This window comes from Melopsittacus undulatus, chromosome 24 (genome assembly GCF_012275295.1).
Source record: "Melopsittacus undulatus isolate bMelUnd1 chromosome 24, bMelUnd1.mat.Z, whole genome shotgun sequence".
Taxonomy (NCBI): domain Eukaryota; kingdom Metazoa; phylum Chordata; class Aves; order Psittaciformes; family Psittaculidae; genus Melopsittacus; species Melopsittacus undulatus.
Window position 1 is genome coordinate 904,547 of NC_047550.1, and position 21,583 is coordinate 926,129.

General features: G+C 59.3%; 2 protein-coding genes across 3 annotated transcripts in view; both read left to right on the forward strand.

Annotated features, from left to right (window-relative positions):
* The window catches only part of LOC115945910 (ryanodine receptor 1), a 111,665-nt gene extending 95,216 nt beyond the window's left edge, over positions 1 to 16,449 (forward strand). Inside the window, exons 78-99 of the mRNA XM_034072124.1 lie at positions 613 to 627; positions 1,588 to 1,668; positions 2,570 to 2,658; positions 3,748 to 3,876; positions 4,068 to 4,172; positions 4,566 to 4,647; positions 5,637 to 6,928; positions 7,438 to 7,511; positions 7,675 to 7,828; positions 8,114 to 8,200; positions 8,698 to 8,907; positions 9,976 to 10,106; positions 10,634 to 10,676; positions 11,150 to 11,280; positions 11,617 to 11,677; positions 12,418 to 12,564; positions 13,281 to 13,415; positions 14,226 to 14,382; positions 14,636 to 14,700; positions 14,915 to 15,015; positions 15,477 to 15,528; positions 16,290 to 16,449. Coding sequence (XP_033928015.1) covers positions 613 to 627; positions 1,588 to 1,668; positions 2,570 to 2,658; positions 3,748 to 3,876; positions 4,068 to 4,172; positions 4,566 to 4,647; positions 5,637 to 6,928; positions 7,438 to 7,511; positions 7,675 to 7,828; positions 8,114 to 8,200; positions 8,698 to 8,907; positions 9,976 to 10,106; positions 10,634 to 10,676; positions 11,150 to 11,280; positions 11,617 to 11,677; positions 12,418 to 12,564; positions 13,281 to 13,415; positions 14,226 to 14,382; positions 14,636 to 14,700; positions 14,915 to 15,015; positions 15,477 to 15,528; positions 16,290 to 16,385 — 3,437 coding nt within the window. The 3' untranslated portion in view covers positions 16,386 to 16,449. The remainder of the gene's footprint in view (positions 1 to 612; positions 628 to 1,587; positions 1,669 to 2,569; positions 2,659 to 3,747; positions 3,877 to 4,067; positions 4,173 to 4,565; positions 4,648 to 5,636; positions 6,929 to 7,437; positions 7,512 to 7,674; positions 7,829 to 8,113; positions 8,201 to 8,697; positions 8,908 to 9,975; positions 10,107 to 10,633; positions 10,677 to 11,149; positions 11,281 to 11,616; positions 11,678 to 12,417; positions 12,565 to 13,280; positions 13,416 to 14,225; positions 14,383 to 14,635; positions 14,701 to 14,914; positions 15,016 to 15,476; positions 15,529 to 16,289) is intronic.
* Positions 16,450 to 17,489: 1,040 nt separating this feature from the next.
* Positions 17,490 to 21,019, forward strand: EIF3K (eukaryotic translation initiation factor 3 subunit K). Of its 2 annotated transcripts, none has more exons than XM_034072143.1 (8): positions 17,490 to 17,572; positions 18,203 to 18,301; positions 19,106 to 19,226; positions 19,452 to 19,526; positions 19,861 to 19,927; positions 20,020 to 20,097; positions 20,562 to 20,687; positions 20,945 to 21,019. In XM_034072143.1, exons 1-8 carry the CDS (start codon positions 17,514 to 17,516, stop codon positions 20,974 to 20,976), a joined length of 657 nt encoding a protein of 218 aa, XP_033928034.1. In that variant the 5' UTR covers positions 17,490 to 17,513; the 3' UTR covers positions 20,977 to 21,019. The 2 variants fall into 2 exon arrangements, with proteins under 2 accessions (XP_033928034.1, XP_033928035.1); XM_034072144.1 differs by having other exon boundaries at positions 17,512 to 17,584.
* Positions 21,020 to 21,583: the final 564 nt, after the last annotated feature.

Genomic DNA, 21,583 nt, shown 5'->3' on the forward strand with positions numbered 1-21,583 from the left:
CACAGCACCCAATGGCACCCAATGGGACCCAATGGCACCCACAGCACACCCCATCGCTGCGCTGCTCCCCCCTGCCCCCCTCCAGGCTGTGACTGACCCCCAACCCCATTGATCCCCCCCAACCCTATTGATCCCCAACCCCATTGACCCCCCAACCCTATTGATCCCCCAACCCCATTGATCCCCCCAACCCCATTGATCCCCCCAACCCTATTGATCCCCAACCCCATTGACCCTCCAACCCCATTGACCCCCCAACCCCATACAACCCAAAACCCCATTAACCCCCAACCCTATTGACCCCCCAATCCCATTGATCGCCCACCTTATTGATCCCCCCAACCCCATTGACCCCCCAACCCCATTGATCCCCCCCAACCCCATTGATCCCCCCCAACCCTATTGATCCCCAACCCCATTGACCCCCCAACCCCATTGATCCCCCCCAACCCCATTGATCCCCAACCCCATTGACCCCAACCCTATTGATCCCCAACCCCATTGACCCCAACCCCATTGACCCCAACCCCATTGACCCCAACCCCATTGACCCCAACCCCATTGCCCCCCCGCTCACCTCTCTCCCTTCTCTCCCCCTGGCTCCTGGTGCAGTCAGCAGAGACAATGGTAAATACATCACTGGGCCTATAAGGGCTATAGGGGCTATGGGGCCTATAGGGGCTATGGGGGTTATGTGGGCTATAGGGGCTATGTGAGCTATAGAGGGCTATAGGGGCTATGGGGGCTATAGGGGCTATGAGAGCTATAGGGGGTTGTAGGGGCTATAGGGGCTATAGGGGCTATGAGAGCTATAGGGTCTATATGATCTGTGGGGGCTATAGGGGCTTTCAAGACTATAGAGGCTATGGAGACTATAGGGGTTATGGGGGCTATAGGGGCTATGGGGGCTATGAGAGCTATAACGGGTTATAGGAGCTATAGGGGATTATAGGAGCTATAGGGGCTATGGGAGCTATAGGGGCTATGGGAGCTAGAGAGGGCTATAGGGGCTATAGGGGTTATGGGAGCTATAGGGGGGGTATTGGGGCCATAGGGCTAGGGGGTATTACCATAGGGTCTATGGGGTCTATAGGGGTCCATTGCAGTGTCTATGGGATGGCATAGAGGGTGTATAGGGTCAATGGGCTCTATAGGGGCGCCCCACAACATCGCCTGGTCCTGCCTGTGCCCCCCTGGTCCTGCTGCCTCCCCCCATGCTAACAGCCTGCACCCCATAGGGTCCCCATTGTCACCTATGGTGTCCCCATTGTCACCCTATAGGGTCCCCATTGTCACCTATGGTATCCCCATTGTCACCTATGGTGTCCCCATTGTCACCCTATGGTGTCCCCATTGTCACCCTATAGGGTCCCCATTGTCACCTATGGTGTCCCCATTGTCACCTTATGGTGTCCCCATTGTCACCCTATGGTGTCCCCATTGTCACCTTATGGTGTCCCCATTGTCACCCTATAGTGTCCCCATTGTCACCTATGGTGTTCCCATTGTCACCCTATGGTGTTCCCATTTGCCCCATCATGTGACCCCATCACATGACCCATCACGTGACCCGTCACGTGACCCTAGGGGAGAAGGTGATGGCGGATGATGAGTTCACCCAGGACCTGTTCCGGCTCCTGCAGCTGCTGTGTGAGGGACACAACAATGGTGAGAATGGAGATAGGGGGTCATGGGGTCATGGGGTCATGGGGTCATGGGGTCATGGGGCAGCTATGGGGCAGCTATGGGGCTGGGTTATGGGGCTATGGGGTCTGTGGGGCTATGGGGCTATGGGGGCTATGGGGCTATGGGGCTATGGGGCTATGGGGTCTATGGGGTCTATGGGGCTATGGGGGCTATGGGGCTATGGGGCTATGGGGTCTATGGGGCTGAGCTATGGGGGCTATGGGGCTATGGGGCTATGGGGCTATGGGGCTATGGGGGCTATGGGGCTATGGGGATATGGGGTTATGGGGTTATGGGGTTATGGGGCTATGGGGCTATGGGGGCTATGGGGTTATGGGGCTATGGGGCTATGGGGCTATGGGGTCTATGGGGCTGAGCTATGGGGCTATGGGGCTATGGGGTCTGTGGGGCTATGGGGTCTATGGGGCTATGGGGGCTATGGGGCTATGGGGGCTATGGGGCTATGGGGGCTATGGGGCTGGGTTATGGGGCTATGGGGCTATGGGGCTATGGGGCTATGGGGCTATGGGATCTATGGGGCTATGGGGCTATGGGGTTATGGGGCTGGGATATGGGGCTATGGGGTTATGGGGCTATGGGGCTGGGCTATGGGGCTGGGCTATGGGGTTATGGGGCTGGGTTATGTGCTGGTTTATGGGGCTATGGGGCTGGGTTATGGGTCAGGGTTATGGGGCTATGGGGCTGCGTTATGGGGCTATGGGGCTGGGTTATGGGGCTGGGTTATGGGCTGGGTTATGGGTCAGGGTTATGGGCTGGGTTATGGGTCAGGGTTATGGGGCTATGGGGCTGGGTTATGGGTCAGGGTTATGGGGCTGGGTTATGGGGGGGGCTGTGGGGCAGGACTGACCCTTGTCCCCCTCAGACTTCCAGAACTACCTGCGGACGCAGACGGGGAACACGACAACCATAAACATCATTATCTGCACCGTGGATTACCTGCTGCGGCTGCAGGTGTGACCCATAGCGACCCATAGACACCCATAGCGACCCATAGAGACCCATAGCGACCCATAGTGACCATAGAGACCATAGAGACACATAGAGACCATAGAGACACATAGAGATCCATGGGGCCAATTGAGCCCTATAGACCCCATAAACCCCATAGACCCCATAGACCCCCATAGACCCCATAGCCCCATAGAGCCCCATAGACCCCATAAACCCCATAGCCCCATAGACCCCATAGCCCCATAGAGCCCCATAGACCCCATAGACCCCATAGAGCCCCACAGACCCCATAGAGCCCCATAGAACCCCATAGACCCCATAGACCCCATAGCCCCTTAGACCCCATAGACCCCATAGCCCCCATAGCCCTATAGACCCCATATACCCCACAGCGCCCCATAGAGCCCCATAGCCCCATAGACCCCATAGCCCCATAGAGCCCCATAGACCCCATAGCCCCCATAGACCCCATAGCCCCATAGACCCCATAGCCCCCATAGCCCCCATAGCCCCATAGCCCCATAGCCCCATAGCCCCATAGCCCCCATAGCCCCATAGCCCCATAGCCCCCATAGCCCCCATAGCCCCATAGCCCCATAGCCCCATAGCCCCCATAGCCCCATAGCCCCATAGCCCCCATAGCCCCCATAGCCCCCATAGCCCCATAGCCCCATAGCCCCCATAGCCCCATAGCCCCATAGACCCCATAGCCCCCATAGCCCCCATAGCCCCATAGCCCCATAGCCCCATAGCCCCATAGCCCCCATAGCCCCATAGCCCCATAGCCCCCATAGCCCCCATAGCCCCCATAGCCCCATAGCCCCCATAGCCCCATAGCCCCATAGCCCCATAGCCCCATAGCCCCATAGCCCCCATAGCCCCATAGCCCCATAGCCCCCATAGCCCCCATAGCCCCCATAGCCCCCATAGCCCCATAGCCCCCATAGCCCCCATAGCCCCATAGCCCCCATAGCCCCCATAGCCCCCATAGCCCCCATAGCCCCCATAGCCCCCATAGACCCCATAGCCCCATAGCCCCCATAGCCCCATAGCCCCACAGCATCACTGACCCCTTGTGCCCCATTGCAGGAGTCCATCAGTGATTTCTATTGGTACTACTCTGGCAAGGAGGTGATTGATGAACACGGGAAGAGAAACTTCTCCAAAGCAATGGCCGTGGCCAAGCAGGTGTTCAACAGCCTGACCGAGTACATCCAGGTCAGCCCCATAGCGCCCCATAGATACCTATAGATACCTATAGATACCTATAGATACCCATAGATGCCCCCCATTGCCCCCATTGCCCCCATTACCCCCATTTCCCCATTACCCCATTACCCCCATTACCCCATTGCCCCCATTGAACCCATTACCCCCATTACCCCATTGCCCCCATGGCTGCCCCATAGGGCCCGTGCACTGGGAACCAGCAGAGCCTGGCCCACAGCCGTCTATGGGATGCTGTCATTGGCTTCCTGCATGTGTTTGCCCACATGATGAAGAAACTGGCCCAGGTGGGTAATGGGGTTAATGGGGGTAATGGGGTTAATGGGGGTAATGGGGGTCAATGGGGTAATGGGGGCAATGGGGTAATGGGGTTAATGGGGGTAATGGGGGTAATGGGGCAATGGGGTAATGGGGGTAATGGGGCAATGGGGTAATGGGGGTAATGGGGCAAAGGGGGTAATGGGGGTAATGGGGGCAATGGGGTAATGGGGGTAATGGGGCTATGGGGGGCAATGGGGATAATGGGGGTAATGGGGCAATGAGGTCAATGGGGGTAATGGGGGCAATGGGGGTAATGGGGGCAATGGGGTAATGGGGGCAATGGGGTAATGGGGTAATGGGGGTAATGGGGGTAATGGGGCAATGTGTGTGAATGGGGTCTCGCCCCATTGCCCCCATAGCACTCCAGCCAGATTGGGCTGCTGAAGGAGCTGCTGGACCTGCAGAAGGACATGGTGGTGATGCTGCTGTCCCTGCTGGAGGGTGAGCCCCATAGCGCTATGGGGCAGGGCTATGGGGGGGGGCATCATCCCACACACCATGGGGCAACCAATGGGGCTGCAGTGAACCTGGAGCCCCTCAGCCAATGGGGGGGCAGGACCTGGGGGTGTGACCTGAGCAGCCAATGGGGCATTGAGCACCCAATGGGGCATTGACCACCCAGTGTGACCATTGATGACCCAATGTCTCATTGACCAATGGAGATCCCATTACCCACCCAATGTGACCATTGACCACCCAGTGTCTCATTGACCACCCAATGTGATCATTGATGACCCAATGTGACCATTGACAACCCAAGATGCCATTGACCACCCAATGTGTCATTGATGACCCAGTGTGTCCATTGACCACCCAATGTCTCATTGACCAATGGAGATGCCATTGACCACCCAGTATGACCATTGACCACCCAAGATGTCATTGATGACCCAATATGACCCAATTGACCACCCAATGTGACCATTGACCACCCAATGTGTCCATTGACCACCTAATATGACCATTGATGGCCCAATGTGACCATTGACCACCCAATGTCTCATTGCCCACCCAAGATCCCATTGCCCACCCAAGATGCCATTGACCACCCAATGTGACCATTGACCACCCAAGATGTCATTGATGACCCAGTATGACCCAATATGACCCAATTGACCACCCAATGTGTCCATTGCCCACCCAATGTCTCATTGACCACCCAAGATGTCATTGACCACCCAATGTCTCATTGCCCACCCAAGATGTCATTGACCACCCAGTGTCTCATTGACCACCCAATGTGACCATTGATGACCCAATATGACCATTGACCACCCAAGATGTCATTGATGACCCAATATGACCCAATTGACCACCCAATATGCCCATTGACCACCCAACGTGACCATTGACAACCCAATGTCTCATTGTCCACCCAAGATGTCATTGATGACCCAATATGACCCCATATACCCATTGCCCCCCCCCAGGTAACGTGGTGAACGGCACCATCGCCCGGCAGATGGTTGACATGCTGGTGGAGTCATCCTCCAACGTCACCATGATCCTCAAGTTCTTCGACACCTTCCTCAAGCTCCGGGACATTGTTTCCTCCGACGCCTTTCGCGCCTCCATCACCGACCCCAGAGGCCTCATGTCCAAGAAGGACTTTCAACGTGCGATGGACAACCAGAAACAACTGGAACCTTCCGAGATCCAGTTCCTGTTGTCCTGCTCCGAGGCCGACGAGAACGACATGATCGACGTCGACTCCTTCGCCTGCCGCTTCCAGGAGCCTGCGCGGGACATTGGCTTCAATGTGGCCGTGCTGCTGACCAACCTGTCTGAGCACGTCCCCCATGACCAGCGGCTGCACACCTTCCTGGAGCACGCCTCCAGCATCCTCGAGTACTTCAGGCCCTTCCTGGGCCGTATAGAGGTGATGGGGTCGGCGCGGCGCATCGAGCGCCTGTACTTCGAGATCAGCGCGGCCAACAAGGCTCAATGGGAGATGCCTCAAGTCAAGGAGTCCAAGCGCCAGTTCATATTCGATGTGGTCAATGAGGGAGGTGAGGCCGAGAAGATGGAGCTGTTCGTCAGCTTCTGCGAGGACACCATCTTCGAGATGCAGATCGCGTCGCGGCTGTCGGAGGACGGGACCGCGGCGCCGGAGACGGACGACGGCTCCGATGATGGAGACGATGATGGAGGCGAGGCCAGCGCTGAAGCGAGGCCGCGCTGGAGCCGCGTCCTGGCGCTCTGCAGGCGCCGCCTGCGCCAATGGAGGCGGAGGCCGTGCCGGGAGCTGGCGCGTGCCGCGGGCGGCGGGTTGGGCCGTGCGCTGTGGGGCGCGGCCGGCGCCGGCTGTGGGGCTGTGAGCGCTATGGGGCGGGTGCTGTGGGGTGCAGTGTTCGGGGGGGGGCTGGTGGAGGGGGCGCAGAGGTTGGCGCTGGCTGAGGTGCTGGCTGGGATGCCTGACCCCACGCAGGACGCGGTGGGGGGGGCGGCTGTGGGGGGGGAGGGGGAGGATGGGGGGGGGCCCATAGAGGAGCTGGGCCCCATAGAGGAGGCTCAGGAGGAGAAGGAGGAGGAGGAGGAGGAGGAGGAGGAGGAGGAAGGCAAAGGGAAGGCAATGCCATTGGTGCCACTTGGGGGGCAGAAGGAGCATCCCCGTCTGGCTGCGCTCGAGGCCACAGTTGGGGGGCTCGGGGACATCGGGGAACCCCCCGGAGCTGAGCCCCCCACCCCCGAGGGGAGCCCCATCCTGCGGAGGAAGGGGGGGGTATGTGTGGGGCAGCGGGGGGGTGGGGATGGGGGGGGTGGGGTCTGGGGGGTCTATGGGGGGTCTATGGGGCTGGGGCTATGGGGGGTCTGTAGGGGGTCTATGGGGGTCTATGGGGCTGGGGTTCTTGGGATGGGGCTATGCGGGGCCTGTAGGGGGTCTATGGGGGTTCTATGGGTCTGGGGCTCGGGGGCCTATGGGGGTTCTATGGGGCTGGGTCTATGGGGGGTCTATAGGGGTTCTATGGGTCTATGGGGGGTCTGTAGGGGGTCTATAGGGGTTCTATGGGTCTGGGGCTGTGGGGATGGGGCTATGGGGGGGGTCTGTAGGGGGTCTCTGGGGGTTCTATGGGTCTGGGGCTATGGAGGTTCTATGGGGCTGGGTCTATGGGCTGTGGGGTCTATGGGGCTGGGGCTATGGGGTCTATGGGTTCTATGGGTCTATGGGTCTATGGGGTCTATGGGTTCTATGGGGCTGCGTCTATGGGGCTGACACTGCGGCTGCCACAGGAGGTTGCAGAGGAGCTGGTGCAGGAGCAGCAGCAGAAGGAGGAGAAGGAAGAGGCCGAGGAGGAGAAAGCTGAGTGAGTGTGGGGCAGAGGAGCTGTGGGGCAGAGCTGTGGGTCCATGGGGTGCCCATGGCTCCATTGGCTTCCATTGGGTTCCATTGGGTGCCCTTCACCCCATAGAATCTGTGGGGCACCCCCATCCCCATTGACCCCAATGGGCCCCCCCTCTGCCCCACAGCACCGAGAACGGGGAGAAGGGGGGGGCCGAGGGGGGGCCCGATCCTGTGCCCCCCAAGAGGAGGAGGTCGGTGCCCAAGGCGCGTAAGGAACCTCCAAGTGATGGAGCCTTCGAGGTGTGGGGCGAGCTCGAGGTGCAGAGGGTGAAGTTCCTGGTACGGGACCCATAAGTGTGGGGCTGGACCCATAAGTGTGGGGCTGGACCCATAAGTGTGGGAATGGGACCCCCATGTATGGGACTGGGATCCCCAAGTGTGGGGCTGGGACCCATAAGTGTGGGGCTGGACCCATAAGTGTGGGGCTGGGACCCATAAGTGTGGGTCTGAGCCCCCTAAATGTGGGTCTGAGCCCCCTAAATGTGGGGCTGGGACCCCCAAGTGTGGGGCTGGGCCCCATAGCAAGGTCCCCATGGGGCTGACATGGGGCTCTCTATGGGGCAGAATTACCTCTCGCGCAACTTCTACAACCTGCGGTTCCTGGCTCTGTTCCTTGCCTTCGCCATCAACTTCATCCTCCTCTTCTATAGGGTCAGTGCCCCATAGATGGGGGGGGAACCTGTGCCCCATAGATTGGGGGGGGGGGAACCTGGGCCCATTGGGTGGGGCCCCATAGATTGGGTTTGGGGTGGGATGAGGGCACCCTGGGCCCCTGTCCTGTGCTCTCTATGGGGCAGCCCCACATCCCCATAGGGTCTCTGTGCTCTCTATAGGGCAGCCCCACATCCCATAGGGTCCCTATATCCCCTATGGGGCAGCCCCACATCCCCATAGGGTCTCTGTGCTCTCTATGGGGCAGCCCCACATCCCATAGGGTCCCTATATCCCCTATGGGGCAGCCCCACATCCCCATAGGGTCCCTATATCCCCTATGGGGCAGCCCCACATCCCCATAGGGTCCCTATATCCCCTATGGGGCAGCCCCACATCCCATAGGGTCCCTATATCCCCTATAGGGCAGCCCCACATCCCATAGGGTCTCTGTGCTCTCTATGGGGCAGCCCCACATCCCTTTGCCCCCCCCACAGGTCTCGGAGCACCCCCCGGGCACGGAGGAGGGGGAGGAGGGCTCAGGGGGCGGGGCCATGGCCGAGGAGGGGGCGGAGCCAGAGGAGGCCCCGCCCATTCATTACGTGCTGGAGGAGGGCACTGGGTACATGCAGCCGGCGCTCAGAGCTCTTGCGCTTGCGCACACGCTCGTGGCCTTCCTCTGCATCATTGGCTACAACTGCCTCAAGGTGACACGCCCCCTTCTGGCCCCGCCCCCTTTTGCTCCTCCCCTTCAACCCCATTGGCTGAGCGCATCAGGCTCCGCCCACTCCCGAGCGCCTGGAGTCCATTCATGAGCTCCTCCCCCGCCACGCCCCCTTCGCCCCATTGGCTGCGCGCACCAAGCCCCGCCCACGCCCGAGCCCATTCATGAGCTCCTGGCCCCGGCCCCCCCCCCCCTTGACCTCGGTGACCCCGTGATGCCATTGATGCCTCTGGGCCCATTCACTCCCTGAGCCCCATTGATCCCCATTGATCCCCATTGATCCCCATTGACCACATTGACTGCATTACCCCCATTGACCCCATCACCCCCATTACCCCCATCACCCCCATCACCCCCATTATCCCCATTACCCCCATTACCCCCATTACCCCCATTACCCCCATCACCCCCATCACCCCCATCACCCCCATTACCCCCATTACCCCCATTACCCCCATCACCCCCATCACCCCCATTACCCCCGTTACCCCCATTACCCCATTACCCCCATCACCCCCATTACCCCATTACCCCCATTACCCCCATTACCCCCATTACCCCCATTACCCCATTACCCCATTACCCCCATCACCCCCATCACCCCCATTACCCCCATTACCCCCATTACCCCCATTACCCCATTACCCCCATCACCCCCATTACCCCCATTACCCCATTACCCCATCACCCCCATTACCCCCATTACCCCATTACCCCATCACCCCCATTACCCCCATCACCCCCATTACCCCCATTACCCCATTACCCCATTACCCCATCACCCCCATCACCCCCATTACCCCATTACCCCATTACCCCCATTGCCCCATTACCCCCATTACCCCCATCACCCCCATTACCCCCATTACTCCATCACCCCCATTACCCCATTACCCCATTACCCCCATTGCCCCATTACCCCCATTACTCCATCACCCCCATTACCCCATTACCCCATTACCCCATTACCCCCATTACCCCATCACCCCCATTACCCCCATTACCCCATTACCCCATTACCCCCATTACCCCATTACCCCCATTACCCCAGATCCCACTGGTGATCTTCAAGCGGGAGAAGGAGCTCGCTCGCAGCCTCGAGTTCTCAGGGCTCTACATCAGTGAGCAGCCCCCGGACGATGACGTCAAGGGCCAATGGGACCGGCTCGTGCTCAATGCCCAGTATGGGCTCTATGGGGTCTATGGGGCGTCTATGGGGGTCTATGGGGGTCTGTGGGGGTCTATGGGGGTCTATGGGGTGTCTATGGGGGTCTATGGGGGTATATGGGGGTCTATGGGGTGTCTATGGGGGTCTATGGGGCGTCTGTGGGGGGTATATTGGGGTCTGTGAGGGGTCTATGGGCTCTATGGGGGTCTATGGGGGTCTATTGGGGTCTATGGGGGGTCTGTGGGGGTATATGGGGGATCTATGGGGCATCTGTGGGGCATTATGGGGGTCTATGGGGGGTCTATGGGGCTCTCTGGGGGGTCTGTGGGGGTCCATGGGGGTCTATGGGGGGTTTATGTGGTGTATATGGGGCTCTATGGGTCTCTATGATGTGTCTATGGGGGTCTATGGGGGTCTGGAGGATCTCTGGGTTGTTGATGGGGGTCTATGGGGATCTATGGGGTATCTATGGGGGTCAGTGTGGGTCCAGGTTGGGGGGCTCAGACCCACCCTGACCCCCCCTCTCCCATATCCCCCCCAGATCCTTCCCAAGGAACTACTGGGACAAGTTCGTCAAGAGGAAGGTGATGGGGGAGGGGGAGCCCCATAACCATGGGGGGGGGGGGGGGGGGGTCACCCTATAACCAAAGTGGGGTTCACCCTATAACCAAAGTGGGGTTCACCCCATAACCAATGTGTGGGTCACCCCATAACCAATGTATGGGTCACCCCATAACCAATGTGTGGGTCACCCCATAACCAATGTATGGGTCACCCCATAACCAATGTGTGGGTCACCCCATAACCAATGTATGGGTCACCCCATAACCAATGTATGGGTCACCCCATAACCAATGTGTGGGTCACCCCATAACCAATGTGTGGGTCACCCCATAACCAATGTATGGGTCACCCCATAACCAATGTGGGGTTCACCCCATAACCAATGTATGGGTTACCCCATAACCAATGTATGGATCACCCCATAACCAATGTATGGGTCACCCCATAACCAATGTGTGGGTCACCCCATAACCACCGTCCCCCCCATATAAAGGTCCTGGACAAGTATGGGGCCATCTATGGGCGCGAGCGCATCGCGGAGCTGTTGGGCATGGACCTGGACAGCCTCGAGATAGGGGCGAGGGGGGAGAGGAGGCCCCCCCCGGACAGCTCCTTCATCACGTGGTAAGGGATGGAAGGACCCCCCCCCCCCCATTCCTTTGTCACGTGGTAAGGGATAGGGAAGGACACCCCCCCCCCTTCATCACGTGATAAGGGATGGGAGGAGCCCCCCTCCAGTCCTTTGTCACGTGGGAAGGGATGTGAGGACCCCCCCCCTTCATCACGTGGTAAGGGATGGGAGGACCCCCCCCCCCCCCCATTCCTTTGTCACGTGGTAAGGGATGGGGAGGCCCCGCCCCCCATAGCTCCTTCATCACGTGGTAGGGGGGGGGATGGGTGGGGGATGGGGGGGGTCGAGGCCTCCCCTCCCCCTCCCCCCTCACCCCATTGATCCCACAGGGTCGCGGCCATTGATGTTCGATATCAGATCTGGAAGTTTGGGGTCATCTTCACTGATAACGTGAGGGGGGAGGGGCGATGGGGGGAGGGGGGAGGGGGGGAGGGGGGATGGGGGGAGGGGCAATGGGGGGAGGGGGGATGGGGGGAGGGGCTATGGGGGGAGGGGCGATGGGGGGAGGGGGGATGGGGGGAGGGGGGAGGGGGGGAGGGGCAATGGGGGGAGGGGCGATGGGGGGAGGGGGGATGGGGGGAGGGGGGAGGGGGGACCCATAGGGATGGGATAATGGGGGGTGGGACCCATAGGGACCCATAGGGATGGGGTTGCCATGGAGATGGGGAACCTATAGGGATGCTGTTGCCATGGGGATGGGGTCCAGGATGATGGTGGCCCCATAGGGATGGGATAATGGGGGGTGAGATCCATAGGGATGCGGTTGCCATGGGGATATGGGTCCAGGGTTGCCATAGGGCTGTGGGACCCCCATCTGTGGGGCTGTGTGACCCCCATCTATGGGGCTGTGTGACCCCCATCTGTGGGGCTGTGGGACCCCCATCTATGGGGCTGTGTGACCCCCATCTATGGGGCTGTGTGACCCCCATCCATGGGGCTGTGTGACCCCCATCTATGGGGCTGTGTCACCCCCATCTATGGGGCTGTGTGACCCCCATCTGTGGGGCTGTGTGACCCCCATCTATGGGGCTGTGTGACCCCCATCTATGGGGCTGTGTGACCCCCATCTATGGGGCTGTGTGACCCCCATCTATGGGGCAGCCCCACTGATCCCCCCCCCTCCCCCCCAGTCCTTCCTCTACCTCACCTGGTACATGGTCATGTCCCTGCTCGGTCACTACAACAACTTCTTCTTCGCCTCTCACCTCTTGGACATTGCTATGGGGGTGAAGACCCTGAGAACCATCCTGTCCTCTGTGACCCACAACGGCAAGCAGGTGTGGGGCAGCTATGGGGCAGCTATGGGGCAGCTATGGGGCAGCTATGGGGCTGGTGCTATGGGGCAGCTATGGGGCAGCTATGGGGCTGGTGCTATGGGGCAGCTATGGGGTGGCTATGGGGGTCTATGGGGTGTCTATAGGGGTGAAGACCCTGAGAACCATCCTGTCCTCTGTGACCCACAACGGCAAGCAGGTGTGGGGCAGCTATGGGTCTCTATGTGTCTCTATGGGTCTCTATGGTCTCTATGTGTCTCTATGTGTCTCTATGGGTCTCCATGTGTCTCTATGTGTCTCTATGTATCTCTATGTGTCTCTATGTGTCTCTATGTGTCTCTATGTGTCTCTATAGGTCTCTATGTGTCTCTATGTATCTCTATGTGTCTCTATGTGTCTCTATGTGTCTCTATGTGTCTCTATGGGTCTCCATGTGTCTCTATGTGTCTCTATGGGTCCCCATGTGTCTCTATGGGTCTCCATGTGTCTCTATGTGTCTCTATGGGTCCCCATGTGTCCCTATGGGTCTCCATGTGTCTCCATGTGTCCCTATGGGTCTCTATGGGTCTCCATGTGTCCCTATGGGTCCCTATGGGTCTCTATGTGTCTCTATGGGTCCCTATGGGTCCCTATGGGTCTCCATGTGTCTCTATGGGTCTCTATGTGTCTCTATGGGTCCCTATGGGTCTCCATGTGTCTCTATGGGTCTCGCCCCATAGCTCACCATGACCGTGGGGCTCTTGGCTGTTGTCGTCTATCTTTACACTGTCGTCGCCTTCAACTTCTTCCGCAAGTTCTACAATAAGAGTGAGGATGAGGATGAGCCTGACATGAAGTGTGATGATATGATGACGGTAGGGGCGCTATGGGGCAGCTATGGGGCAGCTATGGGGCAGCTATGGGGCTGCTATGGGGCAGCTATGGGGCAGCTATGGGGTGCTATGGGGTGGATATGGGGTGGCTATGGGGTGGCAATGTGGCAGCTATGGGGTGCTATGGGGCGCTATGGGGCGCTATGGGGTGGTATGGGGTGCTATGGGGCGCTATGGGGTGCTATGGGGTGCTATGGGGTGCTATGGGGCAGCTATGGGCTGCTATGGGGTGCTATGGGGCGCTATGGGGCTGCTATGGGGCAGCTATGGGGCTGCTATGGGGCAGCTATAGGGCTGCTATGGGGCAGCTATCGGGCAGCTATGGGGCACTATGGGGTGGATATGGGGTGGCTATGGGGCGGCAATGGGGCAGCTATGGGGTGCTATGGGGCAGCTATGGGGCGCTATGGGGCTGCTATGGGGTGGCTATGGGGCACTATGGGGTGGATATGGGGTGGCTATGGGGTGGCAATGTGGCAGCTATGGGGTGCTATGGGGCAGCTATGGGGTGGCTATGGGGTGGCTATGGGGCGGCTATGGGGCGCTATGGGGTGGCTATGGGGCGGCTATGGGGCAGCTATGGGGCACCTGTGGGGTGACTATGGGGTTGCTATGGGGTGCTATTGGGTCCTATGGGGCACTGTGGGTCCCTATGGGTCCCTATGGGTCTCTATGTGTCCCTATGGGTCCCTATGGGTCCCTATGGGTCTCTATGGGTCTCTGTGGGTCCCTATGGGTCCCTATGGGTCTCTATGTGTCTCTATGTGCCCCATGTCCCTGTCCCTGCCCCAGTGTTACCTGTTCCACATGTACGTTGGGGTTCGCGCCGGGGGAGGCATCGGGGACGAGATCGAGGACCCAGCAGGGGACGAGTATGAGCTTTATAGGGTCGTGTTCGACATCACCTTCTTCTTCTTCGTCATCGTCATCCTGCTCGCCATCATCCAGGGTGCGCTATGGGGCAGCTATGGGGCGCTATGGGGCAGCTATGGGGTGTCTATGGGGCAGCTATGGGGCGCTATGGGGTGTCTATGGGGTGTCTATAGGGTGTCTATGGGGTGTCTATGGGGCAGCTATGGGGCGGCTATGGGGTGTCTATGGGGCAGCTATGGGGTGTCTATGGGGTGTCTATGGGGCGCTATGGGGCTGGGGGCTATGGGGCTATGGGGCTGCCCCCCAACCCCTCTCTGTGCCCCCCCCAGGTCTGATCATTGATGCCTTTGGGGAGCTGAGGGATCAGCAGGAGCAAGTGAAGGAGGACATGGAGGTGGGTTCTGCCCCATTGATCCCATTGAACCCCATTGATCCCATTGATCCCCATTGATCCCGATTGATCCCCATTGACTCCCATTGATCCCCATTGATCCCATTGAACCCCATTGATCCCCATTGATCCCCATTGATCCCATTGATCCCCATTGATCCCCATTGATCCCATTGATCCCCATTGACTCCCATTGCTCCCCATTGACGCCCCATAGACCAAGTGCTTCATCTGTGGCATCGGGAGCGATTACTTCGACACGACCCCACACGGCTTCGAGACCCACACGTTGGAGGAGCACAACCTGGCCAACTACATGTGGGGGGGGCACTTATGGGGCTGGGGGGGGCACTTATGGGGCAGGGGGGGCAGGGCTGGGGGGGCACTTATGGGGCTGGGGGGGCACTTATGGGGCTGGGGGGGGCAGGGGTGGGGGGGCACTTATGGGGCTGGGGGGGGCACTTATGGGGCTGGGGGGGGCACTTATGGGGCTGGGGGGGCAGGGGTGGGGGGGCACTTATGGGGCTGGGGGGGGCACTTATGGGGCTGGGGGGGCACTTATGGGGCTGGGGGGGGCACTTATGGGGCTGGGGGGGCACTTATGGGGCTGGGGGGGCAAGGGGGAGGCACTTATGGTTCTGGGGGGGCACTTATGAGGCAGGGGGAGGCACTTATGGGGCAGGGGGGGCACTTATGGGGCAGGAGGGGGTAGGGGGTCCCCATTGACCCCCATTGCCCCACATTGACCCCCATTGACCTCCCATTTCCCATTGATCCAGGTTCTTCCTCATGTACCTGATCAATAAGGATGAGACTGAGCACACGGGGCAGGTGGGCATGGGGGGGGCAACTGCTATGGGGGGGGGCAATAGATATGGGGGCTCCTATTGGCCATTGGGGGGCTCCTATTGGCCATTGAGGGCCCTTATTGCCCATTATGGGCTCCCATTGGCCATTGGGGGTTCCTATTGGTTCTATGGGGTCCCATTGGCCATTGGGGGTTCCTATTGGTTCTATGGGGTCCCGTTGGCCATTGGGGGTTCCTATTGGTTCTATGGGCTCCCATTGGCCATTGGGGGTTCCTGTTGGTTCTATGGGGTCCCATTGGCCATTGGGGGTTCCTATTGGTTCTATGGGGTCCCGTTGGCCATTGGGGGTTCCTATTGGTTCTATGGGCTCCCATTGGCCATTGGGGGTTCCTGTTGGTTCTATGGGGTCCCATTGGCCATTGGGGGTTCCTATTGGTTCTATGGGGTCCCATTGGCCATTGGGGGTTCCTATTGGTTCTATGGGGTCCCGTTGGCCATTGGGGGTTCCTATTGGTTCTATGGGGTCCCATTGGCCATTGTGGGTTCCTGTTGGTTCTATGGGGTCCCATTGGCCATTGGGGGTTCCTATTGGCTCTATGGGGTCCCATTGGCCATTGGGGGTTCCTATTGGTTCTATGGGGTCCCGTTGGCCATTGGGGGTTCCTATTGGTTCTATGGGGTCCCATTGGCCATTGGGGGTTCCTATTGGTTCTATGGGGTCCCATTGGCCATTGGGGGTTCCTATTGGCTCTATGGGGTCCCCCATTCCCTGTCCCCCCCCAGGAATCCTATGTCTGGAAGATGTACCAGGAAAGATGTTGGGATTTCTTCCCGGCCGGAGACTGTTTCCGGAAGCAATATGAGGATCAATTGGGATGAACCCCCCCCATTGATCCCCATTGATTCCCATTGATCCCCATTGATCCCCATTGATCCCCATTGATCCCCATTGATCCCCATTGATCCCCATTGACTCCCATTGATCCCCATTGATCCCCATTGATCCCATTGATCCCCATTGATCCCCATTGATCCCATTGATCCCCATTGATCCCCATTGATCCCCATTGATCCCCATTGATTCCCATTGATCCCAAATCCCCCCCCCCCTTAAGTGCCTTGTCCAATGGGGGGGGTATTGCCTCCATCATCAATAAACCTATAGAGCATCAATGGCTCCAGGCTCCTTCTTACCCCCCCCATTGAAACCCATAGATTGGGGGGGCTGAGAATGGGGGGGGGGGGATTTGGGATCCCATGGGGGGGATTTGGGGGTCCTAAGTAGGAATTTTGGGGTCCAGAGGGGGTTTAGGGGAGGATTTGGGGTCCCAGGATGGAATTCGGGGGTCCCAGGATGGAATTTGGGGTCCCGGGATGGAATTTGGGTGTCCCAGGATGGGATTTGGGGGTCCCAGGATGGAATTTGGGGGTCCCAGGATGGAATTTGGGGTCCCAGGATGGAATTTGGGGTCCCAGGATAGAATTTGGGGGTCACAGGATGGAATTTGGGTGTCCCGGGATGGAATTTGGGGTCCCGGGATGGAATTTGGGTGTCCCAGGATGGGATTTGGGGGTCCCAGGATGGAATTTGGGGGTCCCAGGATGGAATTTGGGGTCCCAGGATGGAATTTGGGGTCCCAGGATGGAATTTGGGGTCCCAGGATGGAATTTGGGGGTCCCAAAGGGGATTACAGACCGACACGGGCGGACTTTAGGACCCAGTGCTGTCCTTTAGCCCCCCCTCCGATGGGCGTGGCTATACCAGGAGGGGGCGTGTCTCTGTTTAGTGGGCGTGGTTATACCCATGAGAGGGGCGTGGCCATACCCAGGAGGGGACGCGGCTCTATCCAGAGGGGGCGTGGCCTAAGCACCGTGGGCGTGTCTATACCCATAGGGGGCGTGGCTATACCCAGGAGGGGGCGTGTCCCCATTTAGTGGGCGTGTCCCTCTGCCCCCCCCCTCAGTCCTCCTCCTTCCCACAATGCCCCGCGCCCACTTCCGGTCGCCATGGCGCTGTTCGAGCAGATGAGGGCGAACGTGGGGAAGCTGCTGAGGGGCATTGACCGGTAACGTGACCGGTAACGTGACCGGATGGGGGGGAGGGGAGGGGGGGGGGGTGGGGGAGGGGGGAGGGGCGGGGGAGGGGTCCGGTTGGAACGGGGGGAGGGGTCACCGGGGGGGGAACGGGGGTCGGTGGAGAGTGAGGCCTATGAGGCCTGTGAGGCCTGTCATGGCGGCGGCTGTGGGGGGGGGCCGGTATATGGGTCCCTATTCCCATTATCCGGGTCCTTATTCCCATTATCCGGGTCCTTATTCCCATTATCCCGGCCCCATTCCCGTTATCCCGGCTCTTAAACCCCTTATCCCGGTCTTTATTCCCATTATCCCGGTTCCTTATGCCATTATCCTATTCTAACCTATCCTATTCATAACCCTATTCCTATTATCCGGGTCCCTATTCCCGTTATCCTTATCCTTAAACCTCTTATCCGGGTCCCATCCCCATTATCCCATCCCCATTCCCATTATCCCCATTCCCGTTATCCCATCCCCATTATCCCATCCCCATTCCCGTTATCCCCATTCCCATTATCCCCATTCCCATTATCCCCATTCCCATTATCCCATTCCCATTATCCCCATTCCCATTATCCCATTCCCATTATCCCCATTCCCATTATCCCATCTCTCCATAGGTACAACCCGGAGAACTTGGCCACCCTGGAGCGCTATGTGGAGACCCAGGCCAAGGAGAATGCCTATGACCTGGAGGCCAACCTGGCTGTGCTCAAGCTGTGAGGGCTCTATGGGGTCTCTATGGGGTCTCTATGGGGTCTCTATAGGGTGTCTATGGGGTGTCTATGGGGTGTCTATGGGGTCTATGGGGTCTCTATGGGGTGTCTATGGGGTCTATGGGGTCTCTATGGGGTGTCTATGGGGTGTCTATGGGGTCTCTATGGGGTCTCTATGGGGTCTCTATAGGGTCTCTATGGGGTCTCTATGGGGTCTCTATGGGGTCTATGGGGTCTCTATGGGGTCTCTATGGGGTGTCTATGGGGTCTCTATGGGGTCTATGTGGGGTCTCTATGGGGTCTATGGGGTCTCTATGGGGTCTATGGGGTCTCTATGGGGTGTCTATGGGGTCTGTGGGGTCCTGGGAGGGGTCTCAATGGGGTCCGGGGGGTCTCAATGTGGTCTGTGGGGTCCAGGGGGGGTCTCAGTAGCATCTATGGGGTCCTGGGGGGGTCTCAATGGGGTCTATGTGGTCCAGTTGGGCTCTATAGGTGTTTCCAAGGGTGGTAAAGGGCAGTGCTGGTGCTATGGGGGTCCCATAGATGCTGGGGGGGGTGTCCTGCCCCCTCCCCCCCCCTCACCCCCCCTCCCCCCCCATTCACCCCCATTCACCCCCCATTCACCCCCATTCACCCCCATTCACCCCCCATTCCCCCCCATTCACCCCCATTCACCCCCCCCATTCACCCCCATTCCCCCCCCATTCACTCCCATTCACCCCCATTCACCCCATTCACCCCCATTCACCCCCATTCACCCCCCCCATTCACCCCCATTCACCCCATTCACCCCCATTCACCCTACAGGTACCAGTTCAACCCAGCGTTCTTCCAGAGCTCAGTGACTGCTCAGATCCTGCTCAAGGCTCTGACCAACCTGCCCCACACAGACTTCACCCTCTGCAAGTGCATGATTGATGCTGCACATGTATCCTATGGGATTGGGATGGGGATCAGGAAGGGGCTGCCAGGGGCTCATCCAGGACCTTTCCCATCCCTTTCCCATCCTTTTCCCATCCTTTTCCTATGCCTTTTCCCATAGAATCATAGAATAGTTAGGATTGGAAAGGACCTCAAGATCATCCAGTTCCAATCTCCCTGGCATCCTTTTCCCATCCTTTTCCCATTGTTTTCCATGACATTCCCACTGCAGCAGGAGGAGAGACCCATCCGCCAGATCCTCTACTTAGGGGAGCTGCTGGAGACCTGCCACTTCCAGGCCTTCTGGGTAAGCCCCAGTGATGGGGTGGGGGGGGTCCCCCCATTCCTGACCCCCCCTTCCCATCCCATCCCATCCCATCCCCATCCCCATCCCCATCCCCATCCCATCCCATCCCCATCCCATCCCATCCCCATCCCCATTCCCATCCCATCCCCATCCCCATCCCATCCCCATTCCCATCCTATCCCATCCCATTCCTATCCCATCCCATCCCCATCCCATCCCCATCCCATCCCATCCCCATCCCCATTCCCATCCCATCCCCATCCCATCCCCATTCCCATCCTATCCCATCCCATTCCATCCCATCCCATCCCATCCCATCCTATCCCATTCCCAGCAAGCCCTGGATGAGAACCTGGAGCTCCTGGATGGGATAACCGGATTCGAGGATTCCGTCAGGAAATGTGAGTGGATTTGGGAATGGGGGGGGGGGGAGGGGTTTGGGGGGTACCAAATGTGACCCCCCCCCCTCATACCCCCCCCCCCCCCCCCCCAGTCATCTGTCACGTGGTCGGCATCACCTACCAGCACATTGACCGCTGGCTGCTGGCAGAGATGCTGGGGGACCTGTCTGGTAAGGGGGGGCTATGGGGGGCGATGGGGGGGGGGCAATGGGGGGCAATGGGGGGGGTTATGGGGGGCAATGGGGGGGGGGCAATGCGGGGAGTTATGGGGGGTTTATGGGTACCTATGGGGGTCAATGGGGCTTTAGGGGTACCAATGGGGGGCAATGGGGGGATTATGGGTAACAATGGGGGGCAATGGGGGGGGCTTGGGGGTACCAATGGGGGTGGTTTAGGGGTACCAATGGGGTTTAATGGGGGGGTTTAGAGGTTCCAATGGGGGGGTTATGGGTAACAATGGGGGGGTTTAGGGATACCAATGGGCATCAATGGGGGGGTTTGGGGGTACCAATGGGGGGGGTTCGGGGGTACCAATGGGCATCAATGGGGGGGTTTGGGGGTACCAATGGGATGCTACTTTTGGGGCACCACCACTGCTCAATGGGGGTGTATTTACATTGTGTCCCCCCCATAGAGGCCCAGCTCAAGGTGTGGATGAGCAAGTACGGGTGGACAGAGGCAGAGCCTGGTCGGGTCCTCATCTGCAACCAGGAGGAGAGCATCAAACCCAAGAACATCGTGGAGAAGATTGACTTTGACAGTGGGTTTTGGGGTATCCCCCCCCCCATCACCTTTGGGGTACCCCCCCCTCCCCCCCATCACCATTGGGGTACCCCCCCTTCCCCCCTCCATCACTTTTGGGGGACCCCCCCACCTATGGGGTACCCTTCCCCATCACCTTTGGGGTACACCCCCCCCCCCCCCCATCACCATTGGGGTACTCCCCCCATCGCCTTTGGGGTACCCCCCCATCACTTTTGGGGTACCCCCCCCATAACCACCTCCTTTCTCCCATAGGTGTCTCCAGCATCATGGCCTCGTCCCTTTGAGCCCCCCCTTTGGTCACACAGTAAAGGAGCATCTCCCACACCCCCCCCCCGGTTGTGTTGGTTCAGTCCCATTGGGGGGGTAGGAACGTGCCCCCCCCTCCCGGTTGTGTTGGTTCAGTCCCATTGAGGGGGGTAGGAACGCGCCCCCCCCCCGGTTGTGTTGGTTCGGTCCCATTGGGAGGGATAGAAACTCGCCCCCCCCCCCCCCCGGTTGTGTTGGTTCAGTCCCATTGGGGGGGTAGGAACGTGCCCCCCCCCCCCCCGGTTGTGTTGGTTCGGTCCCATTGGGAGGGATAGAAACTCGCCCCCCCCCCCCCCCGTTTGTGTTGGTTCAGTCCCATAGGGCTGTGGTGAATGGGGTAGGCGTGGGAAAGCCACGCCCCCCAGTGGGCGGGGCTTTGGCGTTGGGGGCGTGTCTTGGTGCGGGGCTCAATGGGGGATCCGAGGGGCGTGGTTTAAGGGCGCGGTGGGCGGGGTTTAGTGGCGTGAGAGTGATGTGGGTGGGGTTAGGGGCCCAATGGGCCAATCAGGAGAGAGGGGCGTGGCTTAACGGCGCCGTGGGCGGTGCTTATGGACACGTCAGCGCTGCTTCGCGACGCGATTGGTG